General features: G+C 61.8%; 1 protein-coding gene across 4 annotated transcripts in view; it reads right to left on the bottom strand.

The window, feature by feature from the left end:
* Positions 1-583: 583 nt before the first annotated feature.
* FBLN2 (fibulin 2) overlaps positions 584-19,668 on the bottom strand; it is an 89,820-nt gene continuing 70,735 nt past the window's right edge. For 2 of the 4 annotated variants that reach the window (XM_040246674.1, XM_040246673.1), the window contains exons 6-18: positions 19,289-19,498; positions 18,592-18,705; positions 17,802-17,903; positions 15,592-15,732; positions 11,351-11,485; positions 9,430-9,567; positions 8,838-8,981; positions 8,596-8,724; positions 8,133-8,258; positions 6,307-6,423; positions 5,510-5,638; positions 3,497-3,620; positions 584-1,359 (exon numbers count right to left, since the gene is read on the bottom strand). In XM_040246674.1, the coding sequence (XP_040102608.1) occupies positions 1,002-1,359; positions 3,497-3,620; positions 5,510-5,638; positions 6,307-6,423; positions 8,133-8,258; positions 8,596-8,724; positions 8,838-8,981; positions 9,430-9,567; positions 11,351-11,485; positions 15,592-15,732; positions 17,802-17,903; positions 18,592-18,705; positions 19,289-19,498 (1,967 nt within the window). In that variant the 3' untranslated portion in view covers positions 584-1,001. The remainder of the gene's footprint in view (positions 1,360-3,496; positions 3,621-5,509; positions 5,639-6,306; positions 6,424-8,132; positions 8,259-8,595; positions 8,725-8,837; positions 8,982-9,429; positions 9,568-11,350; positions 11,486-15,591; positions 15,733-17,801; positions 17,904-18,591; positions 18,706-19,288; positions 19,499-19,668) is intronic. The other 2 variants (XM_040246675.1, XM_040246676.1) reach the window with 2 other exon arrangements.

Genomic DNA, 19,668 nt, shown 5'->3' with positions numbered 1-19,668 from the left:
TCACATTCATTGTAAGGTGCGAACAGTGGCAGGTTAAGAGGTCAAACAGGTAACACTACCCACACGTGCATGTATGCTAAGCCATGTCCAACTCTGGGCGACCCCATGGACTGTAGCCCGCCGGGCTCCTCTGTCCACGGGATTCCCCAGGCAAAAATACTGGAGAGGGCTGCCACCCTCTCCTCCAGGGGATCTTCCTGAACCAGGGATCAAACCCACGTCTCTTACATTTCCTGCACAGGCAGGCAGGCTCTTTACCACTATCACCACCTGGGAAGTCCCAACACTATACGCAGACGTCCGGTTCCTGGGTGATGTCCAAGGCGACAAGCCAGGTGAGGTCCACGGTAGGAGAAGGAGAGGGGGGTACCAGGAAACGAGTCAGAAGCAGAGCCAGAAGTGAGTGTGTTCCAACTGCCATCCTTCCAACAACGGGAGGCGAGGGCCAGGCCGGGGACCGCGGACACTCGGGAACATCATCCCAAGCACGTCACAAAAGGAAGCAGGTTTTCTTTTTTCACTTTTTTACTTTATAACCCTTTGGAACTATTTGAATATATATATTTGTAATATACACGTGCTACTTTTATAATTAAACAAAAACACAAAAATGATGTTAAAAAAAAGTAAAGAACTAATCACAGTGTAACATGAAACAGAATGATATCGTTGGGGACAGGTTACCCAGTTGAGTCCAAAGCTCCAACGCGGTCGCTGTTTCCAGTCTCGGTCGCCATGTCCAGCCTCCGATCCTCCAGCCCCTTCCACGGGGCACCAGCGATGGCCTGGAACTGCCCTTAAAACTCCGTCCTGGGCCCAGGAGAGGCCAGACCGCGAGGAAGGAAGTCAGCAAAATAAAGTTAATTTACAGGGTCGGAGGAAACCGGCCGCAGCACGGGTCCCCCACGCGGCCGGCGGGAGCGCGGAGGCGGGCGCGTGGCCAGGGCGCCGGACCAGCGGGGGGACCCGGGCTCCACGCGCTGTCCACGGCGGGCGCTGCCTCACAGGGCGAAGGTGGTGAAGAAGATGTACATCTTGGCCAGGAAGGTGGTGACGGAGCCCTGCCGCCAGAGCTTCATCTCCACGTCCAGCGCGAAGTCGCGCGGCTCGCGAACGGCGCGCTGCAGGAAGACCACGCCCGTGTAGGCGTTGAGGCGGCGCGTGCCGAAGTAGCCCTCCTCGTTGCCCCTGGTGATGGTCAGCGCGATGGTGTCGCCGGCGAAGACGGGCGCGGGGCTGATGCGGAAGATGTGTGCAGGCACCAGCAGCCCGGTCTGGAAGTTGAGCAGGTAGTGCGTGATGCGCGCGGGCGCGTTCTGGCACTCCAGGAAGTCGTGGCACTGTGTGCGCTCGCATTTCCTGCGGGGGGCGTACGCGGGGCGTCAGCGGAGGGAGGCTCCCGCGAGCAGCCCCCAACCGACGCCCACCCAGCCTCCACCCGCAGCTCCGCCCTCGGCAGCCCCCAGCAGCCTGGGCTGCGTCACCTGATCCCCCCAGGACCTCCGCTTTCCCGACTGCAGGATGAGTTAATAGCCACGCGGTGTCTTTGGCGGAAAGAGGTGAGTTATAAACCAGGCGGCGCGAAGCACAATGCCGGCAGCATCTAGCAGCAGCTCTCCCTGGTCCCCGCGCTCCTTCCTGTCTGCCGTCATTCTTACCTCCCTACCTCTAGTTTCTTCCTTCCCACGCCATTTGCATGGATTCCCTGGCCGTGGTGTTTCTTTAATCGTTTCTTGGATTCCCTTTTCTCCCGGAATTGACTCTCCTGAGCTGTTTCGCCCACTGATTTGGGACGGCCTGCCCTTGTCCCTCGCCGAGTATCAGAGAGCTCTGAGTCACACCTGCCCCAGAGGGAGCCGGGGAGCCCGGCCACACTACAGGGTGACGACCAAACCCCATAGGGCCCCTGACTCGACTTCTAAGCTCAGCAATAATCTGGTCTCTTCTTGGCGCGATGAGACTCTGTCTCCTCCATCACTAAACCCCCGTCTTGAAGCTCAGTGCTTCCAACAGGGGCCCCAGGGCTCTGCAGTTCTAGAGGATGCTCGGAGCAGAGTTCCCGAACGGGGGGGCCACAGCCGGCAGGACCAGGCCACGCCATGCCCCGTGCAAGCTCATGCCATGTCGTCACGAGCTCTCACCCTCCCTGGGGCTGGGGCTCCCATCGTGTTACAGGCGGAGCAGCTGAGACCCAGGGAAGGGAGGCCACCGGCCACCGCGACACACTCATCTAAACACCCACCACACCTGCACACCAACCCGCCCTGGCACTGTGTATTAGCATGGCACAGGGTCAGCAGGGCAGCCAGGAGTAAACCACGGGCGCATACGTGCCAGGAAGGGCCGCCTGAGGCGGGCCGTGCGCGCAGAGGCAAAAGGCTGGCAAAGCAGCAAAAGCAAGCTCGGAACAACCGAGCACGTCTGCGTGGCAGCCCTGATCGGAGGAGAGACGCTGGACACTCTGGCAAGCGCTTATGGAAACGTGTGTTTCGTAAGAAAAGTGAAAGCAAAGTCGCTTAGTCGTGTCCAGCTCTTTGTGAGCCCATGGGTTGTAACCTATCAGGCTCCTCTGACCATGGGGTTCTCCAGGCAAGACTGCTGGAGTAGGTGGCCATTTCCTTCTCCAGGGGATCTTCCCGACCCAGGCATCGAACCCGGGTCTCCTGCATTGCAGGCAGATGCTTTACCCTCTGAGCCACCAGGGAAACCCTGTGTTCTTTAGTAAGAAGACAGGAAAAACAGCAACATGCCAAGAAGCATCAGGAGGGAATGTGGTCAGCAGCCTGTGAGACAGCCCCCACGTCCCCCTCTCAGTCACACCGCATGGGCCGCCTCCCCGGTGACACCTACCCACCCTCACCCACAGCGCTGGACTGTGTGGCCAGTGGCAGGAGTCACGATACGTCGGTTTTAATAGTACGTTGGGTCTCAAAGGACTGTCACTTGCCTTCTCAGTGACCCGGGCTGGGGAGCTCCGGCCCCAAGGAGAGGCCGAGGTGGCGAGGCGCTGCAGCCTCCCGCCCAGCGCCATGAGGGGGCAGCGGCATCCTGAAGCCCCGGCAAGCCTCCAGTGGACGTGGCCCCACGGGGCCTGGAGCAGACCCACCCAGCTCAGCTGCTCCTTGTCACGACCCTCCCAACACTGTGGAGGATGGCAACTACTTGTCATCCTTCTTAAGACGCTACGCGTTGGGCAACACTCGCTACACAACAGAAGATGAACGTGTGCAAGTGTTTGAGAGAGGGAGATGGAGGTTTTTTTATGTGTGTGTGAGAGTCTTCTTCCTTTCATTCTCTCTGCTCCAAACTGCCTGCAAGGTGCTTTCTTTTGCACCTTTTACTGTCAGCCAGACCACACCCCGGACAGGGGGCCCGTGAAGATCAGGAGGTGACGAAGGCGGGCACACTGGTCGCCTGGCCTCTGCCCCGGGCACTGCGGGACTGGTACAGGGTGCCCGGGCCCAAGGCCGGGGCAGGGGGCGGGGGGACGACTCACATTTCGGAGACTCGGACGTAGTTCGGAGGGCAGTCAAAGCGCAGGCAGCGGAAGCCGCCCTTGACGTTATGGCAGGTCTCAGCCTCGGAGCAGTTGTGGGTGCCCAGCGCGCACTCGTCCAGGTCTGTGGGGAACACAGGGCGATGGGTGGGTTTACAGGGGCCCTGGTCTGGAGACCCTCGTCCGAGCACCCCCCCCAGCCCGCCCTGGGGGCCTGGGTCTCGGAGTAGCTGGTCCTGTGGGTGCACAGCTCACATCTCATCCACTCTGGACAACAGTCCGGGCCTGGAGCCTCTGTGGGGCTGGCCCTGGGGAGGAAGGCTCGGGGGAGACAGTCTGAACCCACACACAGGTGCCCAGCCCGGAGCACCTTCAAGAGCCAAAGTCACTGTAGCGTCTGAGCTTTGAGACGCCCCTCTGGGTTCCACCATCAGGCAGACACGGCCCCAGCCTCCAGAGTGAAACCACGCTCTAGGCACGTGAAATCATCATTCCCACCTGGCTGTTTACAGCAGGTGGGATCCTCGTCTTTTACAGAATCCAGACTGGTTATTTTTTTAAATTAAAATTAGTAATAAACTGTGGAAAATTCTGAAAGAGATGGGAATACCAGACCACCTGACCTGCCTCTTGAGAAACCTGTATGTAGGTCAGGAAGCAACAGTTAGAACTGGACATGGAACAATAGACTGGTTCCAAATAGGAAAAGGAGTATGTCAAGGCTGTATATTGTCACCTTGCTTATTTAACTTATATGCAGAATACATCATGAGAAACGCTGGGCTGGAAGAAGCACAAGCTGGAATCAAAATTGCTGGGAGAAATATCAATAACCTCAGATATGGAGATGACACCACTCTTATGGCAGAAAGTGAAGGGGAACTAAAGAGCCTCTTGATGAAAGTGAAAAAGGAGAGTGAAAAAGCTGGCTTAAAGCTTAGTTTTCTAAAGAAAACTAAGATCGGGCATCCAGTCCCATCACTTCATGGGAAATAGATGGGAAAACAGTGGAAACAGTGGTTGACTTTATTTTTCTGGGCTCCAAACATCACGGCAGATGGTGACTGTAGCCATGAAATTAAAAGACGCTTACTCTTTGGAAGGAAGGTTATAACCAACCTAGATAGCATATTAAAAAGCAGAGACATTACTTTGTCAACAAAGGTCCGTCTAGTCAAGGCTATGGTCTTTCCAGTGGTCACGTATGGATGTGAGAGTTGGACTGTGAAGAAAGCTGAGTGCCGAAGAATAGATGCTTTTGAACTGTGGTGTTGGAGAAGACTCTTGAGAGTCCCTTGGACTGCAAGGAGATCCAACCAATCCATCCTAAAGGAGATCAGTCCTGGGGGTTCATTGGAAGGACTGATGCTGAAGCTGAAACTCCAATACTTTGGCCACCTGATGTGAAGAGTTGACTCATTGGAAAAGACTCTGATGCTGGGAGGGATTGGGGGCAGGAGGAGAAGGGGACGCAACAGAGGATGAGATGGCTGGATGGCATCACTGACTCGATGGACATGGGTTTGGGTGGACTCCGGGAGTTGGTGATGGATAGGGAGGTCTGGCATGCTGCAGTTCATGGGGTCGCAAAGAGTCGGACACGACTGAGCGACTGAACTGAACTGAACTGAACTGAATATTACAATAGTATTAACAGTAGGAACTCTGCAGCCAGGAAGCCCCAGCCAGCCCTGGGGTTCCTCTTCTGCATGCTCCTCCCTAGGGAGGTCTCCCACCTTCAGGACCACTCCCCAGGATCCCTGTCCCACTCGCAGGACAAGGCCCAGAGTGGAGTCCAAGCCTCCAAGACTCTAAGCTGGGTCAAGCAGCAGAAAAACCTCCATGTTCCTCATCCCAGGCGTGGGCCCCGGTGAACCTGGCCACCAGCAGCATCGGCCGTTCCGTGCTCACGCGCTCGGTGTCGTGGCTCTGGGCACACGGCAGGCTGTGAACGGCTTCCTGCGCCCCCTCGGGGGCTGCCTGAGGCCCCGCCGGCGCGGACCCCGCACTCACCCTTGCAGGACCTGCCGTTGGCCGTAATGGTGTAGCCGGGCTCCGGGCACGCGCACTGGTAGCTCCCCGGCACGTTGATGCACTGGAAGGTGCAGAGGACGCCGGCGCCCTGGGTGCACTCGTCAATGTCTGCCAGAGAGAGCGTCAGCCCTCAGGAACCCCTGGTCACCCTGTCCATGCCCCGGCCTGGGGAGCCTGGGGGCCCTTCTCGCAGATGAGGACAAAGGGGCTGGGGACAGAGCTGCCCAAGGCCACACTGGACCCACACGCCGGGGCCTGCCCCCCGGGGCCACTCCGGACTTGCTGCGGCCGGCTGAGGGCCCATCGGGTACCAGACACGGCCTGGACGAGGCACAGCTGACCCCTGAACGACACGGGTTTGGACTGCGTGCATCCACTTACATAGGGACCTTTTTCAATAATTACTGTGGGATCCACCCTCAGGCCAGTCACCCATGTGGAACCACAGATACAGAGGACGAGCTGTAAAGTTACACGTGACTCCAGGGGAGGGGAGGCCTTGAGCCCTGCAGGGTTCAAGGTCAACTATGTAACTTAACCCTTCACCCCACTGAGGTCATGACCATCGTCTCTGCTTTGCAGGGAAGGTGCCTGAAGTCAGACCTGGGACGCGCTTGTCTGGGTGCCAGGAAGCCACACGGCTGGGAAGGGACCGCCACTCCGATGCTGAGGCCTCTGTGTGCCCGGTGTGTCCCCCGACCCCGGCAGGGACTCTCGAGCCTGACACACGGGGAGGTGCCTCCGGGCGGGGGCCCCGGGCGGACCAGGGGAGGTACCTGTGCAGGTGTGCCCGTCCTCGGCCAGCTGGTAGCCATGCCTGCAGTAGCACTGGTACGAGCCGTAGATGTTGGCGCATTCCTGGCTGCAGCGCTGGGCTTCACACTCGTTCACGTCTGCGCACAGACCGGCCGGAGGTCACGGAGGGGCCCGCCCGGACCAGAGCTGGGACCGGGGTCTCGCTCACGTGGAGCCTTCTCTTGAGAGACCATCGGTTCCAGCCTCCGCTTGGGGCTGATGGGGAACCCAAGGTCCAGAAAAAGGCACGGGGTCAGCCAGGGACATGCAGCGAGGCAGGGGTGGGACTGTGGAGTCCTGGCCTGCTGCCTGGATGAGGCAGCCACAGTGGCGCAGGTCCCCCAGTGGGGAAGCAGAAGCTGCCCTCTTGCGGGCCCATAGCAGCTTGGACAGGTGGCTCTGAGAGGTGCGGACAGGAATCTGCCCTCGGCCCCCTTCACGGGGCTGGGGGAGAGGCGAGAGCCGCCCGCGGGGGGTGGGGAGGGAGTGAGTGAAGGACAGTGAGGGGAGCACTGGCTGGACCCCGAGCTCCATGCAGGAAGGGGTTTGTCTCTCGTTCATCCAGCTGAGACCTGCCGAGCTCTGACAAGCGCCGGGTCTGTGCTGAGCTTGGAGACACGGCCCCAAACAAGACGGACAAACACCCCCACCCCGTGGAGCTGATGAGGTTCAGAGCAACTGGGGGTGGCCCTGTGCACAGGCAGGGGGCGCTGGGGTGAGAGCAGGATGAGCCGCGGCGGGGGTGGGGCTGTCACACACGCCCTTGGGGCTGCCGCCTGACCCGTGACCCTCACGGCCCCTCCGCACACACCGCTTTCACACGGAATGACTGAAGGCACGAATGAACGCATAAGAGCCTGGTCTCCTCTACCAGGCTCCAAGGCCACGCTCGTTCCATCCCCGAGTCTCCTGCGCAGCCCGAGAGAAGCAGGTGAGGTAGGGACAAAGGGTGGGTGAAGGCAGAGTGGACCGCCACGAGGGTGGGCTCGACGGCCCGCCCCCCACAGCTCTCTGTGCCCACCTGGCCTGGCGGAGGGGCTCAGAGGTGACGGGAACACCAATGACTGAATGCCAGCCACCGGCTCTGTCTGGGGAGCCCATCTGAGTGCCACGTGACGGAGCCAGGCCTGGCAATGCTCCGCTGCCCCTGGGTGGGGCTTGTCCCAGGAGGCTGGCTCTTTAGCCAGGCCAGGCAATCAGAGAGAGGGGCCTGGCCTGCCTGGGGATCTCAGCAAACTCACCTCCCCAGGAGGGAAGGAAGGAGAACAGCTCCTGGGGAAGGTGCCAGGAGAGACGGCGCCAGCTAGGGGCGGGCTGGAGACCCCACAACCCCTTCACCCCCAGCCTGGGATCTCCGCCTCCTCACCCCAGTCCCAGCAGACCTGGGACAGTCCCTCCTAGATCGTCAGCCCTGGGGCACCTACCAGTGTGGTCTTTTACGTTTAAACCCACCAGCAACATGTAAAACCCAGCAGGATTTATGCATGATAACTATCTGGGTTGCTGGGATCTGGAAAACCGTGACTGGTCCGCCTGCACAGCACATGGGGTGCTGCGAGGCCGCGGGCCTGTCTCCTGTCTCGCTCACGCGGCTCTCTGCCCAGACCCCAGGGCACCACAGTGGTGACCGGGACAGCAGCCTACCAAGGGGCAGAAGCCGGGCTGCCAGCCCTGCACACGGAAACTCCCACCTCTGGGCATGCAGACAGCAGAGCCAGCCAGCCCCCCGCTCTGAGACGGGGGGTTCCTGCAGGAAGCTGCGGGCAGCTGAGGCTGGGGTCTCGGGGCGGGCGGGGGGCCGCTGTACCTTCACAGTGCTTGCCGTCGGCAGCCAGCAGGAAGCCGGAGGCGCAGGAACAGCGGTAGGAGCCCAGCGTGTTCTCGCACGTGTGCTGGCAGACACGCGTGGGTGACGTCCAGCACTCGTTCACGTCTGCGGGTGGCAGGCGCAGGGGGCCTTAGGAGGGCAGAGGGGCCTGGACGCCAGCCCCCACCCCCACCCCGGGGATAGGAGGGACCCAGGGACCCAAAGGAGTGAGGGGGAGGAGGGATCAGAGCAGGAAGCAGCCAGGGTGCCGTAGGGAGATGGAGGGACGCACGGACAGACACAGCCGAAAAGCAAGAAACGAGGGCAATAGGAACCGTGAGGGGAGCCTCAGCTGGGCAGACACACCCAGAGAGGGCCAGGCAGGCGGTCAGAGCAAGGCTGGCTGGGGCCTGGGGCAGGCGGGCACTGCTGGGGGCACATCCCAGCCACCAGCCCCACCTACCGATGCAGGCGCGGCCGAAGGCGTCCCGCTGGAAGCCAGGCTTGCAGTCGCAGCGGTAGGAGCCGGGGAGGTTGTGGCATACCTGGCCTTCGCCGCAGCGGTGCACACCCGTCTCACACTCGTTCACGTCTGCAGGGGGAGGCCAGCGGGGCACGCTGAGGCCCGAGCTCTCCCCCTGCAGGAGCCGCCACGCCCAGGGCCCCTAGGAGGGCGGAGGCTGGGGGCGGTGCGGCGGGCCTCACCCACACACTTGGTCCCGTCCTCGCTGGCGTGGTAGCCGCGTCCACAGATCACCAGGCTCCGTCTGCACGTGTAGGAGCCCACCGTGTTGATGCAGCTGAAGCCGGACCGACACGGCTCGGAGAGAGACGTGCACTCATTGATGTCTGCGGAGGGAGGGGGTGCGGGTGACGGGGAGCCGGGTGCAGCCCCTCCCGGGGCCCCAGGCCAGCCCAGGTCAGGGCCGGAAGGTCAGACCCCCCCCAGTGCCTGTGTCCCAGGACCCAAGGGTGTTCCCTCCCAGAAGCTGGGCACTGTTGAAAACAGATGTGATACACCTTCATCCAGCCCAGTCCCACAGATGGGGGAAACAGACTAGAGGAGAAGCAACTCGGCCGTGATCAGACAGCTCGGGGTAATGGGAGCTTCCGTCTGCAAAGGCCTCCAGGGCCCAGGCACTGAGAGTCACAGGGGACACGGAGGCTGGGGGAGGGAAGGGCAGCCTCCCAGTCCTTGCTGGTCTCTCAAGCCCTCAGAGCCCATCCCCCCAAATACCCTCCCCGAAGACCTCCCCTGCCCCGGGCCGGGAGACACAGCCGGGCAGGCCCCGCTCACCCACGCAGTTGCCCTCGGGGTCCTGCAGGAAGCCCTCCAGGCAGCGCTCCCGAGCCTGGCAGTAAAAGGAGCCCTTGGTGTTGTGGCACACGGCGCCCGCCGGGCAGTTGTGCGTGCCCAGCTCACACTCGTCCACATCTGCCAGAGAGACAGGGACGGGGGTCAGGGGCTGGCGGGCACGCACCCGCACATCCCTGCCACAGCCTCGACATCACGAAGGTCTCCTGCACCGCAGGGTGCTGCCAGGACCCGTGCAGCAGTGACAACAATGTCACCCTGCTCACTGCCGGGCACTCTGAGATGTACATCTCTGCGCACGGGTACCCAGGGCCGGGGCCGAGATGAGCCCCCTCCCGCATGGGGGAAACTGAGGCATGGGCACAGTTCGGCGCTGCTCCTGGGCCGCCGGGCTTGGAGCTTCCAAGGATGAAGCCGCCAGACCTGCGTGTCTCCACTGTCCCCACCAGCCATGTGGCCCCAGCAGGTCACAGCCCACCCCCGCCCCGCCCCCGCTGCCCAGCACCCAGCTTACAAAGTGCCGGCCTGTGACCCCCCTACCCCGCAGCAGGCACGTCGGGCTGTTTCCCCAGATGACGAAGCCGAGGATGGACACGGGGGGCTCGTGGCATGGCCAAGACCCCATCAGCCTCCTGACGGCCAGGCCCACCTCGTGCGAGTGTCTGTCTGTCTGTCCATCCATCCACCCCCTCTGGTTTCCACAGCAGCCCAGTCTCTAGGGGTCCCATACTGGGTTCAAGGACCCCCGGAAGCCTGAGGACACAGCCTCTGCCCAGCCACTCTGGTCTAAGGATGCCCTGGGAGCAGAGGGCCAGGGGTGCCGGGCATCCGGGGAGCCAAGACCACTCCACAGGGGTCAGGGTTCTCTGAAGGGGGCTCACCATTGATCTGCATGTGCCCTGGGCATGCGTGGGTGTGCACAGGTGTGCTACAAGGGGTCCAGGCTCCTCTCCTCTCAGCTCATTCCACCCCTGCTCTGAGCCCAGCTCAGGGCCTGGCACAGAGTGTGTTCGGTCACTTCCCTGGGCTCATGCCCAACCTCAGAGTTGCTTCCCATCAAAATTTTCTGGGTTTGCAACAGTGGAGCACTGCTCTGGGTCTCACCTCCTGGGTGACATCCTTCTGAACCTTTAAATAAACTGTCACCCATCATGTGTGAAATAGAGTCCCAAGTCCTTGCCTACCTGGGCCTGCCAACCCAGCACCCTCCTTCCGTTGGCAGTGTGCCCCTAGCCAAAACTTCCCTCTGCTCCATGTACTAAGGCCCCTCCTTCCCTAAGGGCTGGCACCTGTGTTCCTGGCACCCTTCCCAGGGGCTCTGCGTTCTGTAGGTCCCTGCCTCGACATCACCCCCACAGGGGGCTGGCCTCTTTGGACCCCCGACTAAAGCAAAACCCAGCCTTAGCCCTGCCATCCTGGTGTGCCTGTGAGCCCCTGCCTCCCTGGTCAAGAGACCAGACAGAGAAACACACCCCCACAGCACCCCCACCACCCAGAACCCTGCCGGGCCATAAACAAAGCCGCCCGGGGAGCCGCTGCTGAAATGGCTCAGCCGAACTTCTCTCTCTCCTGAGGTTAGACTCTTCTGGTTAAAAAGGACAGAAATGACCCTTCTGTGGGAACGGAGGCATGAAGAGGAGAGTAACATGACCCAGACACGTTTACCTCGCCCCTCCCCCCGCCACCAGTTTGGAGGCCACCTCTGCCCCCAAACACCATCATCTGTGGGGTCTCTTAACTGGCCAGAAACCCTGGAGCTTGGAACTTTCCCGAGGGAGCAAACTCTGACTGCCCTGGGGCGGGCGAGGAGAAGGGTGAGGGGCGGGGCCGAGCAGGGTGAGGGGCGGGGTGGGGTGAGGGGGCGGGGCGGGGCGGGGCGGGACCTGCAGCCAGCCCTCCTCACCTGTACACTGGCCCTCCTCGAACCTGTAGCCCGGCTGGCAGGTCAGGGCCGTGTAGCAGTGGAAGGAGCCCACCGTGTTCACACAGTGCTCGCCGCGGCTGCACGTGTGCAGGTCTGTCACGCACTCGTTGATGTCTGCGGGGAGGGCCAGGCCGTCAGGGGCTGCGGGGTGGTCCTGGGGACAGCGCCAGCTGACCAGCCCCGCCCTCCAGGTGCTCCCCTGCCAGACAGCAGCACACTCTGTGCCACCACCCATTCAACAAAGATTTATGGAGCACGTGCCTGGTGCCAGCAGCACCGTGCTTGGCCCCAGGGCACCCGGTGAGGAAGACAGACAGGAGCCCTGCCATGGGGCACACTCAGAGGACACCCAGCAGACAGGCCTAAAAGGGAGGGTGGTCTGGAGTCTTATGGAAGAAACAGTGGGGTGGAGGAGACCAGGAGTGTGGGGGTGGGGGTTGGGGGCACGAAGGGTCATCAGGGCAGAGGGCACTTGAGCAACCATCTGAAGAGATCCAGGACGAGCCAAACACACATCCCAGGCAGAAGGGGCAGATTCAGGGTAGGGTCCAGATGGTGCAGTGTGGGGAGAGGAGATGATCAGGAGACGCCGGGGGAGGCGGGAGCCATCGAGGGTTCCAGCAGAGGAGAGCAGACTGACTTGTTTGTAACAGGGGCCCCTGGCTGAGTGTGAACACTCCAGGGATGAGGCGTTCACAGGAGATGAAGGGGCTGAGGCTGCCGTCCACAGAGGCAAGTCACGCTCTGAAAATGTGAAAGTCAAAGCAGCAGATCTCTGATGGATGACAGGAAGGAGAGAGGAAAAAGGAAGCCAAGGGGTCTGCCCAAAGCTTCCTGGCCAAACAGCTGGGCAGCTGAGCATGGGGCCAGCTGAGGGGAGCAGGCTCACAGAGGAAGGCTGGGAGCCTTGCAGGGGACACTGAGTCCTGCCTCGGAGTTCACAGAATGGGTCTTAGTGAAGCTGGGAACTTGGGAGTGGGGGAGGCTAAGGTCACCTGGGGGACAGGACAGGCACAGAGGAGGCCTAGGACCTACACCTGGTGGGAGCAGGCGGTGGGGAGATGCCAGCAAAGGAGGGAGAAGCAGCCCTGGGGAGGGCACAGGGGACCCAGAGCGGTGACCGACGCAGACGCACGTGCGGAGGACACCACGAGCTGACCCCCCCCACCCCGGCCGCACCGGCGCAGCAGTCCTTGCTGATCCCTTCATTCCCTGGACACACCTCAACGAGCACCTATTCTGTGCTAATCCCAGGCGGCCTAGCCGCATGGGGGCCACCCCGAGCTGGCAGGGAGTGGGGACAGGCGGGTGGAGGCACTGGGGAGGAAGGTGGCATGGTCTCGGAAGCACTGCCTGCTCGGGGGCTGGAATGTCAGGGTCGCTCTGGGGGACACTGAGATCAGAGCTGATTCTACAAGCAGGACAGGGACAAGGTGGAGAGGAGGGGTACTGGGCTGTGGGGCAAGTGTGTGTTAGTCACTCAGCCGTGTCTGACTGCGACCCCATGGACTGTAGCCCACCAGGCTCCTCGGTCCATGGGATGGTCCAGGCCAGAATACTGCAGTGGGTAGCCTTTCCCTTCTCCAGGGCATCTGCCTGACTCAGGGATCGAACCCACGTCTCCTGAATTGCAGGTGGATTCTTTATTTTTTGAGCCACCAGAAAAGAAACGCTCCCAAACTCCCAGGTGAGCCGACTGGTGTATAAGCTGAGCCAAGCCTGGTTGGGTGGGGATGAGGGAGAAGAAAAGGGGATTCCGGACCCATAGTTTCCAAGAAAGGCTTGGCTCGGCGAGATAGAGACTTCTGATTTACAGGCTGGATTGACACTTTCTCAGGACCCCAGAAACGTCATGGGTCAGGAGCCCCCCCGCCCCCAGTCCCCACCCTGCTCCGGAGCCTGGGAGGAAGCATGTTGAGGGACGACAGCAGACGCCACTGACTGCATGGCTCACTAGGGATCCGGTGATTTAGAGCAGGGGTCCTCAACTCCACTGGTCTGTGGGCTGCTAGAAGCTGGGCTACGCAGCAGAAGGTGCGCCGTGGGCAAGCGGGCACCGCTCCGCTGCCGTTCCCCATTGCTCACGTTACGGCCTGAGCCATCCCCCTCCTCCCCGTGGAAACCCTATCCCCACAAAGCCAGTCCCTGGTGCCAAAGAGGGTGCAGACCTCTGGCTTAGAGGAAATGCCCTTCCGTGACCTTGACCACCCCTTCCCAGCTAAGGAACTAGGTCTCACAGAGGGGATGTGCCTGGACCAAAGTCCCACGGCCTGCACGTGGCAACAGGAACAGAGCTCAGAGTGCCCAGCTCTTTCCTCACCCCCGCAGAGTGGGCCACAGAGCCAGGGCTCCCATCTTCCCAAAGCCCAGCCCACCCGGAACACTCTTCCCCAGGACCCACGACAGTCCTCAAAGGACAGGGCACAACAGGCCAACAGAAGAGCACAGGGGGTTCCCCCACAGAGGTCACCAGCCTGTCAGAAGTCCTCTGGACTCGGCAACACTCAGTCCTGTCCCACTTTGGCTTACATACCTCCAGTGATGGGGAGCTCACTACCTATGCAGGCTGCCTCAGTATAACACATTTGTTGAATCATTATTATGACATCAAACTCTAGCAAGTTCTTTACATGGACTCATCTAACCACCACAGTGACCCTTGGAGGTAGATGCTATTTCTCTTTTCACGGGTGAAGAAACTTGAGTCTCAGAGAGATTAAATGACTGGTCTTGGGTCCTACAAGTAGAAAGTGGCAGAGCCAGGGCTTGAACCCCAGCGGTCTGGCCGCAGAGGCCACACTCTTCACCCGGGCACGCATCTCCCGTCTCACCAGCTGAGGTTAACAGAAGACGCCTGGAGCTTACAAACGCACCACAGAAGACACGTTTGTGGACAGACAAGTGATACAAAGAATGAGTGCTCACAGACGAGATGAACACGTGCGTGGAACAAGGATGGAGAGGAGACCGGGGTCCAGGCAGGATGACAAGGAGGGAAAGACTGAGCGAACGACCATAAACCTTGCTGAATGGAGGCACCTCTGTTCTTAACCCCAAAACCCATTTTCCAGCCACCCGGCAGCCCCTTTGAGAACAAAGTCATCTGTCGGACCACCAGGAAAACCTGCACACCACATCGTGGGAAGGTGCTGGCGGGCCCCACGGACCATCCTCCCAGACACACACACAGACACGACCCAGATGGGAGGAGCTGCCAACAAGCAGGCTCCACAGGGCTCATGTTGTGCCCACGGCCGGGGGCCGGGGGGCAAACATGTCTGCAGCGGCCACGCAGATGCCCAGCGGTGGTGGGTGAGGCAGAGGACATGCCCAAGCTGGGCATGGTCCCCAAGCACAGAGGCGACGGGTGGGGGGTCTGGGCGCAAGCCATTCCCACCTGCACGTGCTTCCTGCCACTGCTCTTCCTCCCCGCATGCCCTTCTCATCTCCCACGTCCCTGCTGTCCCTGGAGCCCCATGCAGCGTTCTCCAGGGAGGGTGTCCAGACACTGCCGGCTGGAACGGCCTCCCCCTCGGCCTGAGCCCCTGTATTTCCCAGTCTGCTCCAAGCCCCACTATGCTGGGTCCCTCTCGGGTCAGGTCCACGACGTTTCCTCCGAGAAAACCTCAGACCCTCCCCCGCCAAGCCATGGGAGACCAGCTACCCAGGCAGGAGGGCTCCAAGACTCAGGGTCACACAGCAAATGAACACCGAGCTGGGGTATACAGCCCTGGACCGTCCGGACCCCAGCTCCATCCGTTTGCCTCAGAAGGGACTTTGGCCCCACTGAAGTACGATCTCTGCAGCTGAGGTCACGTGCTCACTGTGCCTGGCGTCCTGGCTATGCCATGCACAGGTCACATGAAACAGAGGCCCAAGAGGAAGCTCAAGACCACAGAGATACCGGGCGGCCCTGCTCTGAAGCCCGGCCTCCCTGCCCCCAGACCCCACATCCTGTCCTGCTGCCCACGCGTCTCAATGCCCGCTCTTCAGTGAGCAGCCGGGTCACGCCTCAGTTCCAGCTCTGACTCAGGCCCATCCCTGGGGAGAGCGGCTTCCCAGGGGGTCAGTGGAGAAGCAGGGCAGGACATCAGGGGAGCGTGGGGGCCGTGCTGAGAGCTCACATGCAAAGGTCGGGCCCTTTGGCATGTGGCTGCGGGCGTGGCGGGCGGGTGTGGAGCAGAGCAGGGGGCGTGGTGGCAGGCAGGGCTCTGGCTTACCCACACACTTCCTGCGCATGTTGAGGATAAAGCCCTCAGCACAGACCACTGTGTGGTTGACACAGTAGAAGGATCCCAGGGTGTTCACACAGAACTGTCGCCGGTTACAATCGTGAGCGCCCAGCAGGCACTCATCTTGGTCTAGTGATACGTCGCGAGAGGAGAAACAGAAGGGCCGTTAGAGAGGTGTGGCCTCCAGTGACAGATGGGGAAACTGAGGCCCAGAGGGCCAGGGAGCTGCCCGGGGCCTCTCAGCCCGTCCATCAGCAGTCCCTTTGGGCTTTGGGCCCAAGTCCGAGTTTGTGCCGTCAAGAGATGAGGGAACAGGAGCTCTGGTAAGGACAGGTGGCCAGGTGAAGCTCAGAGAGGGCAGACAGCCTGCCTGGGGTAACACAGCGGGCGGGACCAGAGGCTGTCCCCCACCCATGCTCCGGAGACACTCCACCTCCACAGACGGCCAGGGGAGTCACAGATGCTGGCGGCTGCAAACCTGAGCGCTGAGGGGGCCAGGCTGGGGACATCCACAGGAGCAGGGGCCAAGGGGGCTCCGTAGGCACTGCTGAGCCTGTGCTCCGTCCAGAGGGGAGTCGGAGCTGCGGGCTCGGATGTTATAAAGATCCGAGAAAAACCTGAAATTTGGATTTTTCCAAAAACAATTCTGGAGCTGTCACTGTTGGTCACCTGGTGGATGATTTTAAACAGGATGGAGCCCAGGAAGACTCCCCTGCAGGGCAGGCTGCACCCATGGAACACCCTCGCACGCACCCCCGACCTGGACACCACAGCCTTCACCGCTGGGGGCCCTGCAGATAGAAGCGGGGGCCTGGAGGAGCAGGGACACAGGCCCAGGAGAGATACAGGTCCCGGGAGACGGGGAGCAGAGCCAGCTTGGCCCCCACCATCTGAGAGAAAGGCTTGCCAGGCACCGCCATGCCATGCACGCTGGGCAAGTCTCCCACCCTTTCTGGGCATAAGGATGGTTTCCGCCCACACCAGAGCCGTCTCGGGCAGGCGGCCGGAGGAGGGTTTTGGCTGCTGACAGGGATGGGGGTCTTTCCCAGACAGAAGTAGCCCCCCAGGACCCCCACCAGCGTCATGGCTCCTGAACGTGAACTAAAGCATAAAGCATCTCTGATACCATCGGCTCGCTCTGTGCCCACGCCGCCGCCCAACACGGAGGGGCTCCAGGTGACGCTTACTGCGGGAACCACGCCCTGATGGCCCCATCGCACAGAGGGCGGGCGGGCCCAGCCCGCAGGGCAGACCCCTCGCCCCGGGATGAGACCCAGACTGAGCAGGCTCACAGGTGTGAAAGGGACGCACTTCCAGACCCTTTCCAGCCCCTCTGTGAAGGCAGCGTCACCGACACCCATACCCCTCCATGGTTTCTGAGAGCAGGCCCCCCAGCTGGGCCGCCCCTGCCCCGGCCTTGCTCCCCAGGGCAGCCAGTGGGAGGCACTGCCTGCTGTCCTGGCTTCACCCGTGGCTGGAACAGGGGCTGTGAGCGAGAGGAGGCATGCTAGGCGCTCAGTCGTGTCCGACTCTGTGCGACCCCGTGGACCGTAGCCTGCCAGGCTCCTCTGCCCATGGGGATTCTCCAGGCAAGAATACTGGAGTGGGTTGCTGTGCATTCCTACAGGGAATCTTTCTGACCCAGGGATCGAACCCAGGTCTCTTGCATTGCACGCAGTTTCTTTACCATCTGAGCCACCAGCAGGACTAACAGAAAGGTCCCACTGAGATACGAACTCGGATTTCTAGATTCAGAGTCTGGAGTGCTCACCATTACAGGGGCAAGGCGGTCACAAGCCAAGACAGGCCACTCACGGGGGGTGACCCTCAAGGACAGAGCCGGTCAGAGCGGGGCCCAGGGGGCCTCGGGCCCCTCCCCAGACCTACTGGGTCAGATCCCTAGGACCAGGTGGCATTCTCAGGATCGGTGTGGTCCCAGGCCCCCAGGGGACCGGCTGCACACTCAGGTTTGGGAAGGCCCACTCCAGGGGGCAGGGGGGCTGCAGTCACCCCATGTGCCCACTGGGGCTGCATGCACGCCCGGCACGTGATATGGCAGTGGTCTCAGCCGCTCCCCGTGCCACCGGCGGTCGCGCCAGCCACGCCCGCTCCCGGCTCTCGGCACAGTGGGGCTCAGCCCTGGACCGCCTCCCCCGTGCCGGGCCCACTCAGGTGTGCGGAGGGCAGCAGGGACTCACCTTCACAGGACACGCCGTCCGCCATGATGGCGAAGCCGGGCAAGCAGGAGCACACAGCCGCGTCCCCGACGACCCGGCAGACCTGCTTGCAGGGCCCATTGTCTGCCAGGAAAGTGGACGCGTTAGCCGCTCAGTCCGGTCTGACTCTTCGCGACCCCATGGACTGCAGCCCCACCAGGCTTCTCCGTCCCTGGGATTCTCCAGGCAAGACTACTAGAGTGCGTTGCCATGCCCTCCTCCAGGAGATCTTCCCGGCCAGGGAATAAGCCTGGGTCTCCCGTGCTGCAGGCAGACTCCTTACTGTCTGCCAGGAGACCACCCAGCCCAGCACCCCCGGCTCCAGCCTACACGCGGAGGGGCCGGGAGCCGGGGAACCCCAGTCCTGACCCTTACCACAAGGTCTCCCCTCCCTGCTCACACCCTGCTGGGGTCTGGGCTCCACCACCATCACCCAGCCCTCCCTCAAGTGCCAGGGATGCCGGCAGAAGGAGATGGGGAGGGCGGAGGGGAGGATGCAGAGAACTTCCCACGTGTCGCTGAATGCAGGCTGCATGGCGCCTGGGCAAGCGGGGATTCTACGCTCTCGGTTTTACAGAAACTGAGCCTGAAGGTGGCTGACGGGCCGTCCGGGGGCCACACACGCTCATCCCAGGCCGTGTCCCCCATCTCACCTCTCCCAGAGCAGACCGTGAGCTCAGCCAACCTCCCTGAGCAGAAGCACCCCTTGGCAGGGCCACCTTGCTCACGCCCAGCCCCAGAGGGCTCCTTGCCTGCCCGCGGCCGGGTTTACCTTGGCAGATGTTGGACTGCGGCACAGACAACGCGATGGTGTTGGGGGCCTCCTGGGAGGACTCGGGCCTCTGTGCAGACTCCTCTGCGGCCTCCGGCTTGGAGGGGCCGCCATCTGTCACGGGCAGGGCAGACAAGCGAGGGCGTCTCATGTCTGCAGTCAACCTCAGGCCCTTACAGGTGTCACTCGGGGCACTCAAGCGGGAGTGACTAATTTCACACACACACCCCCGTCCCCTCAATCCCAAGGCAGAGGAAACGAAGGCTCAGGGAGGAACACATTTCAGGCAAGATCCACCTCACAGCTAATCAGAGTCAGGGGCAGAGAGGGGAAATGGCCTCTAGACTCGGATGACTCTACCCTGGAATCTGGCAGGGAGAAAGTCCTCCTGGACCGGGTGCTGGGGCTTGACCACCGCAGGCCCAGTGCTGGGGACACAGTGTGGGGACATGGGGGCCTCCTCTGTGGCCCAGGTTCTGGCCTTGAGCTTGAATCCAGGGCGGGGTGCTGGGGCTCCCCTGCAGATGGAGCTCCAGGAGGGAGCCATCTGCCTGGGCTCACAAGCCAATTGCTCAGGACCCCTGGCAACTGTGGGTTCCTACATGTGCATGGCGGGAGGGGCAGGACTAACCCCTCTCCCAGAAGCACCACGCCCTGCTGGCAGGGCCGGCCGCGTCCCCACCTCCCGGGCCCTCACCTGGGTGGCAGGTGCGGCCGTCACCCTGCAGCGAGAAGCCGGGGAAGCAGGCGCAGCGGTAGGAGCCCACCGTGTTGATGCACAGATGCTGGCACAGCTCCCCCGGGAGGAGCAGGCACTCGTCCTGGTCGTCGCCCGGCAGGCTATTGGGCAGCTCAGTCTCTGTGCCCAGCGACAGGGCCTCCCGGCTCGCCAGCTCTGCCTCTGAAACTGGGGCGGGGGTCCGTGCTCGTGATGAGAGCCAGGCTGGCCCCAGCGAGTGGCTGAGACCACACCACAGGCCCTCAGGAAATCTCATCAGGTCCTCCCCAGAACCTTCCATGTGCTCAGCTGAGACAGCATGATGTAGGATGGAGGGGCGGGTGGATGGAGGGGCGGGT

Source organism: Oryx dammah, unplaced genomic scaffold (assembly GCF_014754425.2).
Source record: "Oryx dammah isolate SB20612 unplaced genomic scaffold, SCBI_Odam_1.1 HiC_scaffold_9, whole genome shotgun sequence".
Taxonomy (NCBI): Eukaryota; Metazoa; Chordata; class Mammalia; order Artiodactyla; family Bovidae; genus Oryx; species Oryx dammah.
Note: the sequence above shows the minus strand (reverse complement) of the source record. Positions and strands in the feature narration are given on the sequence as shown.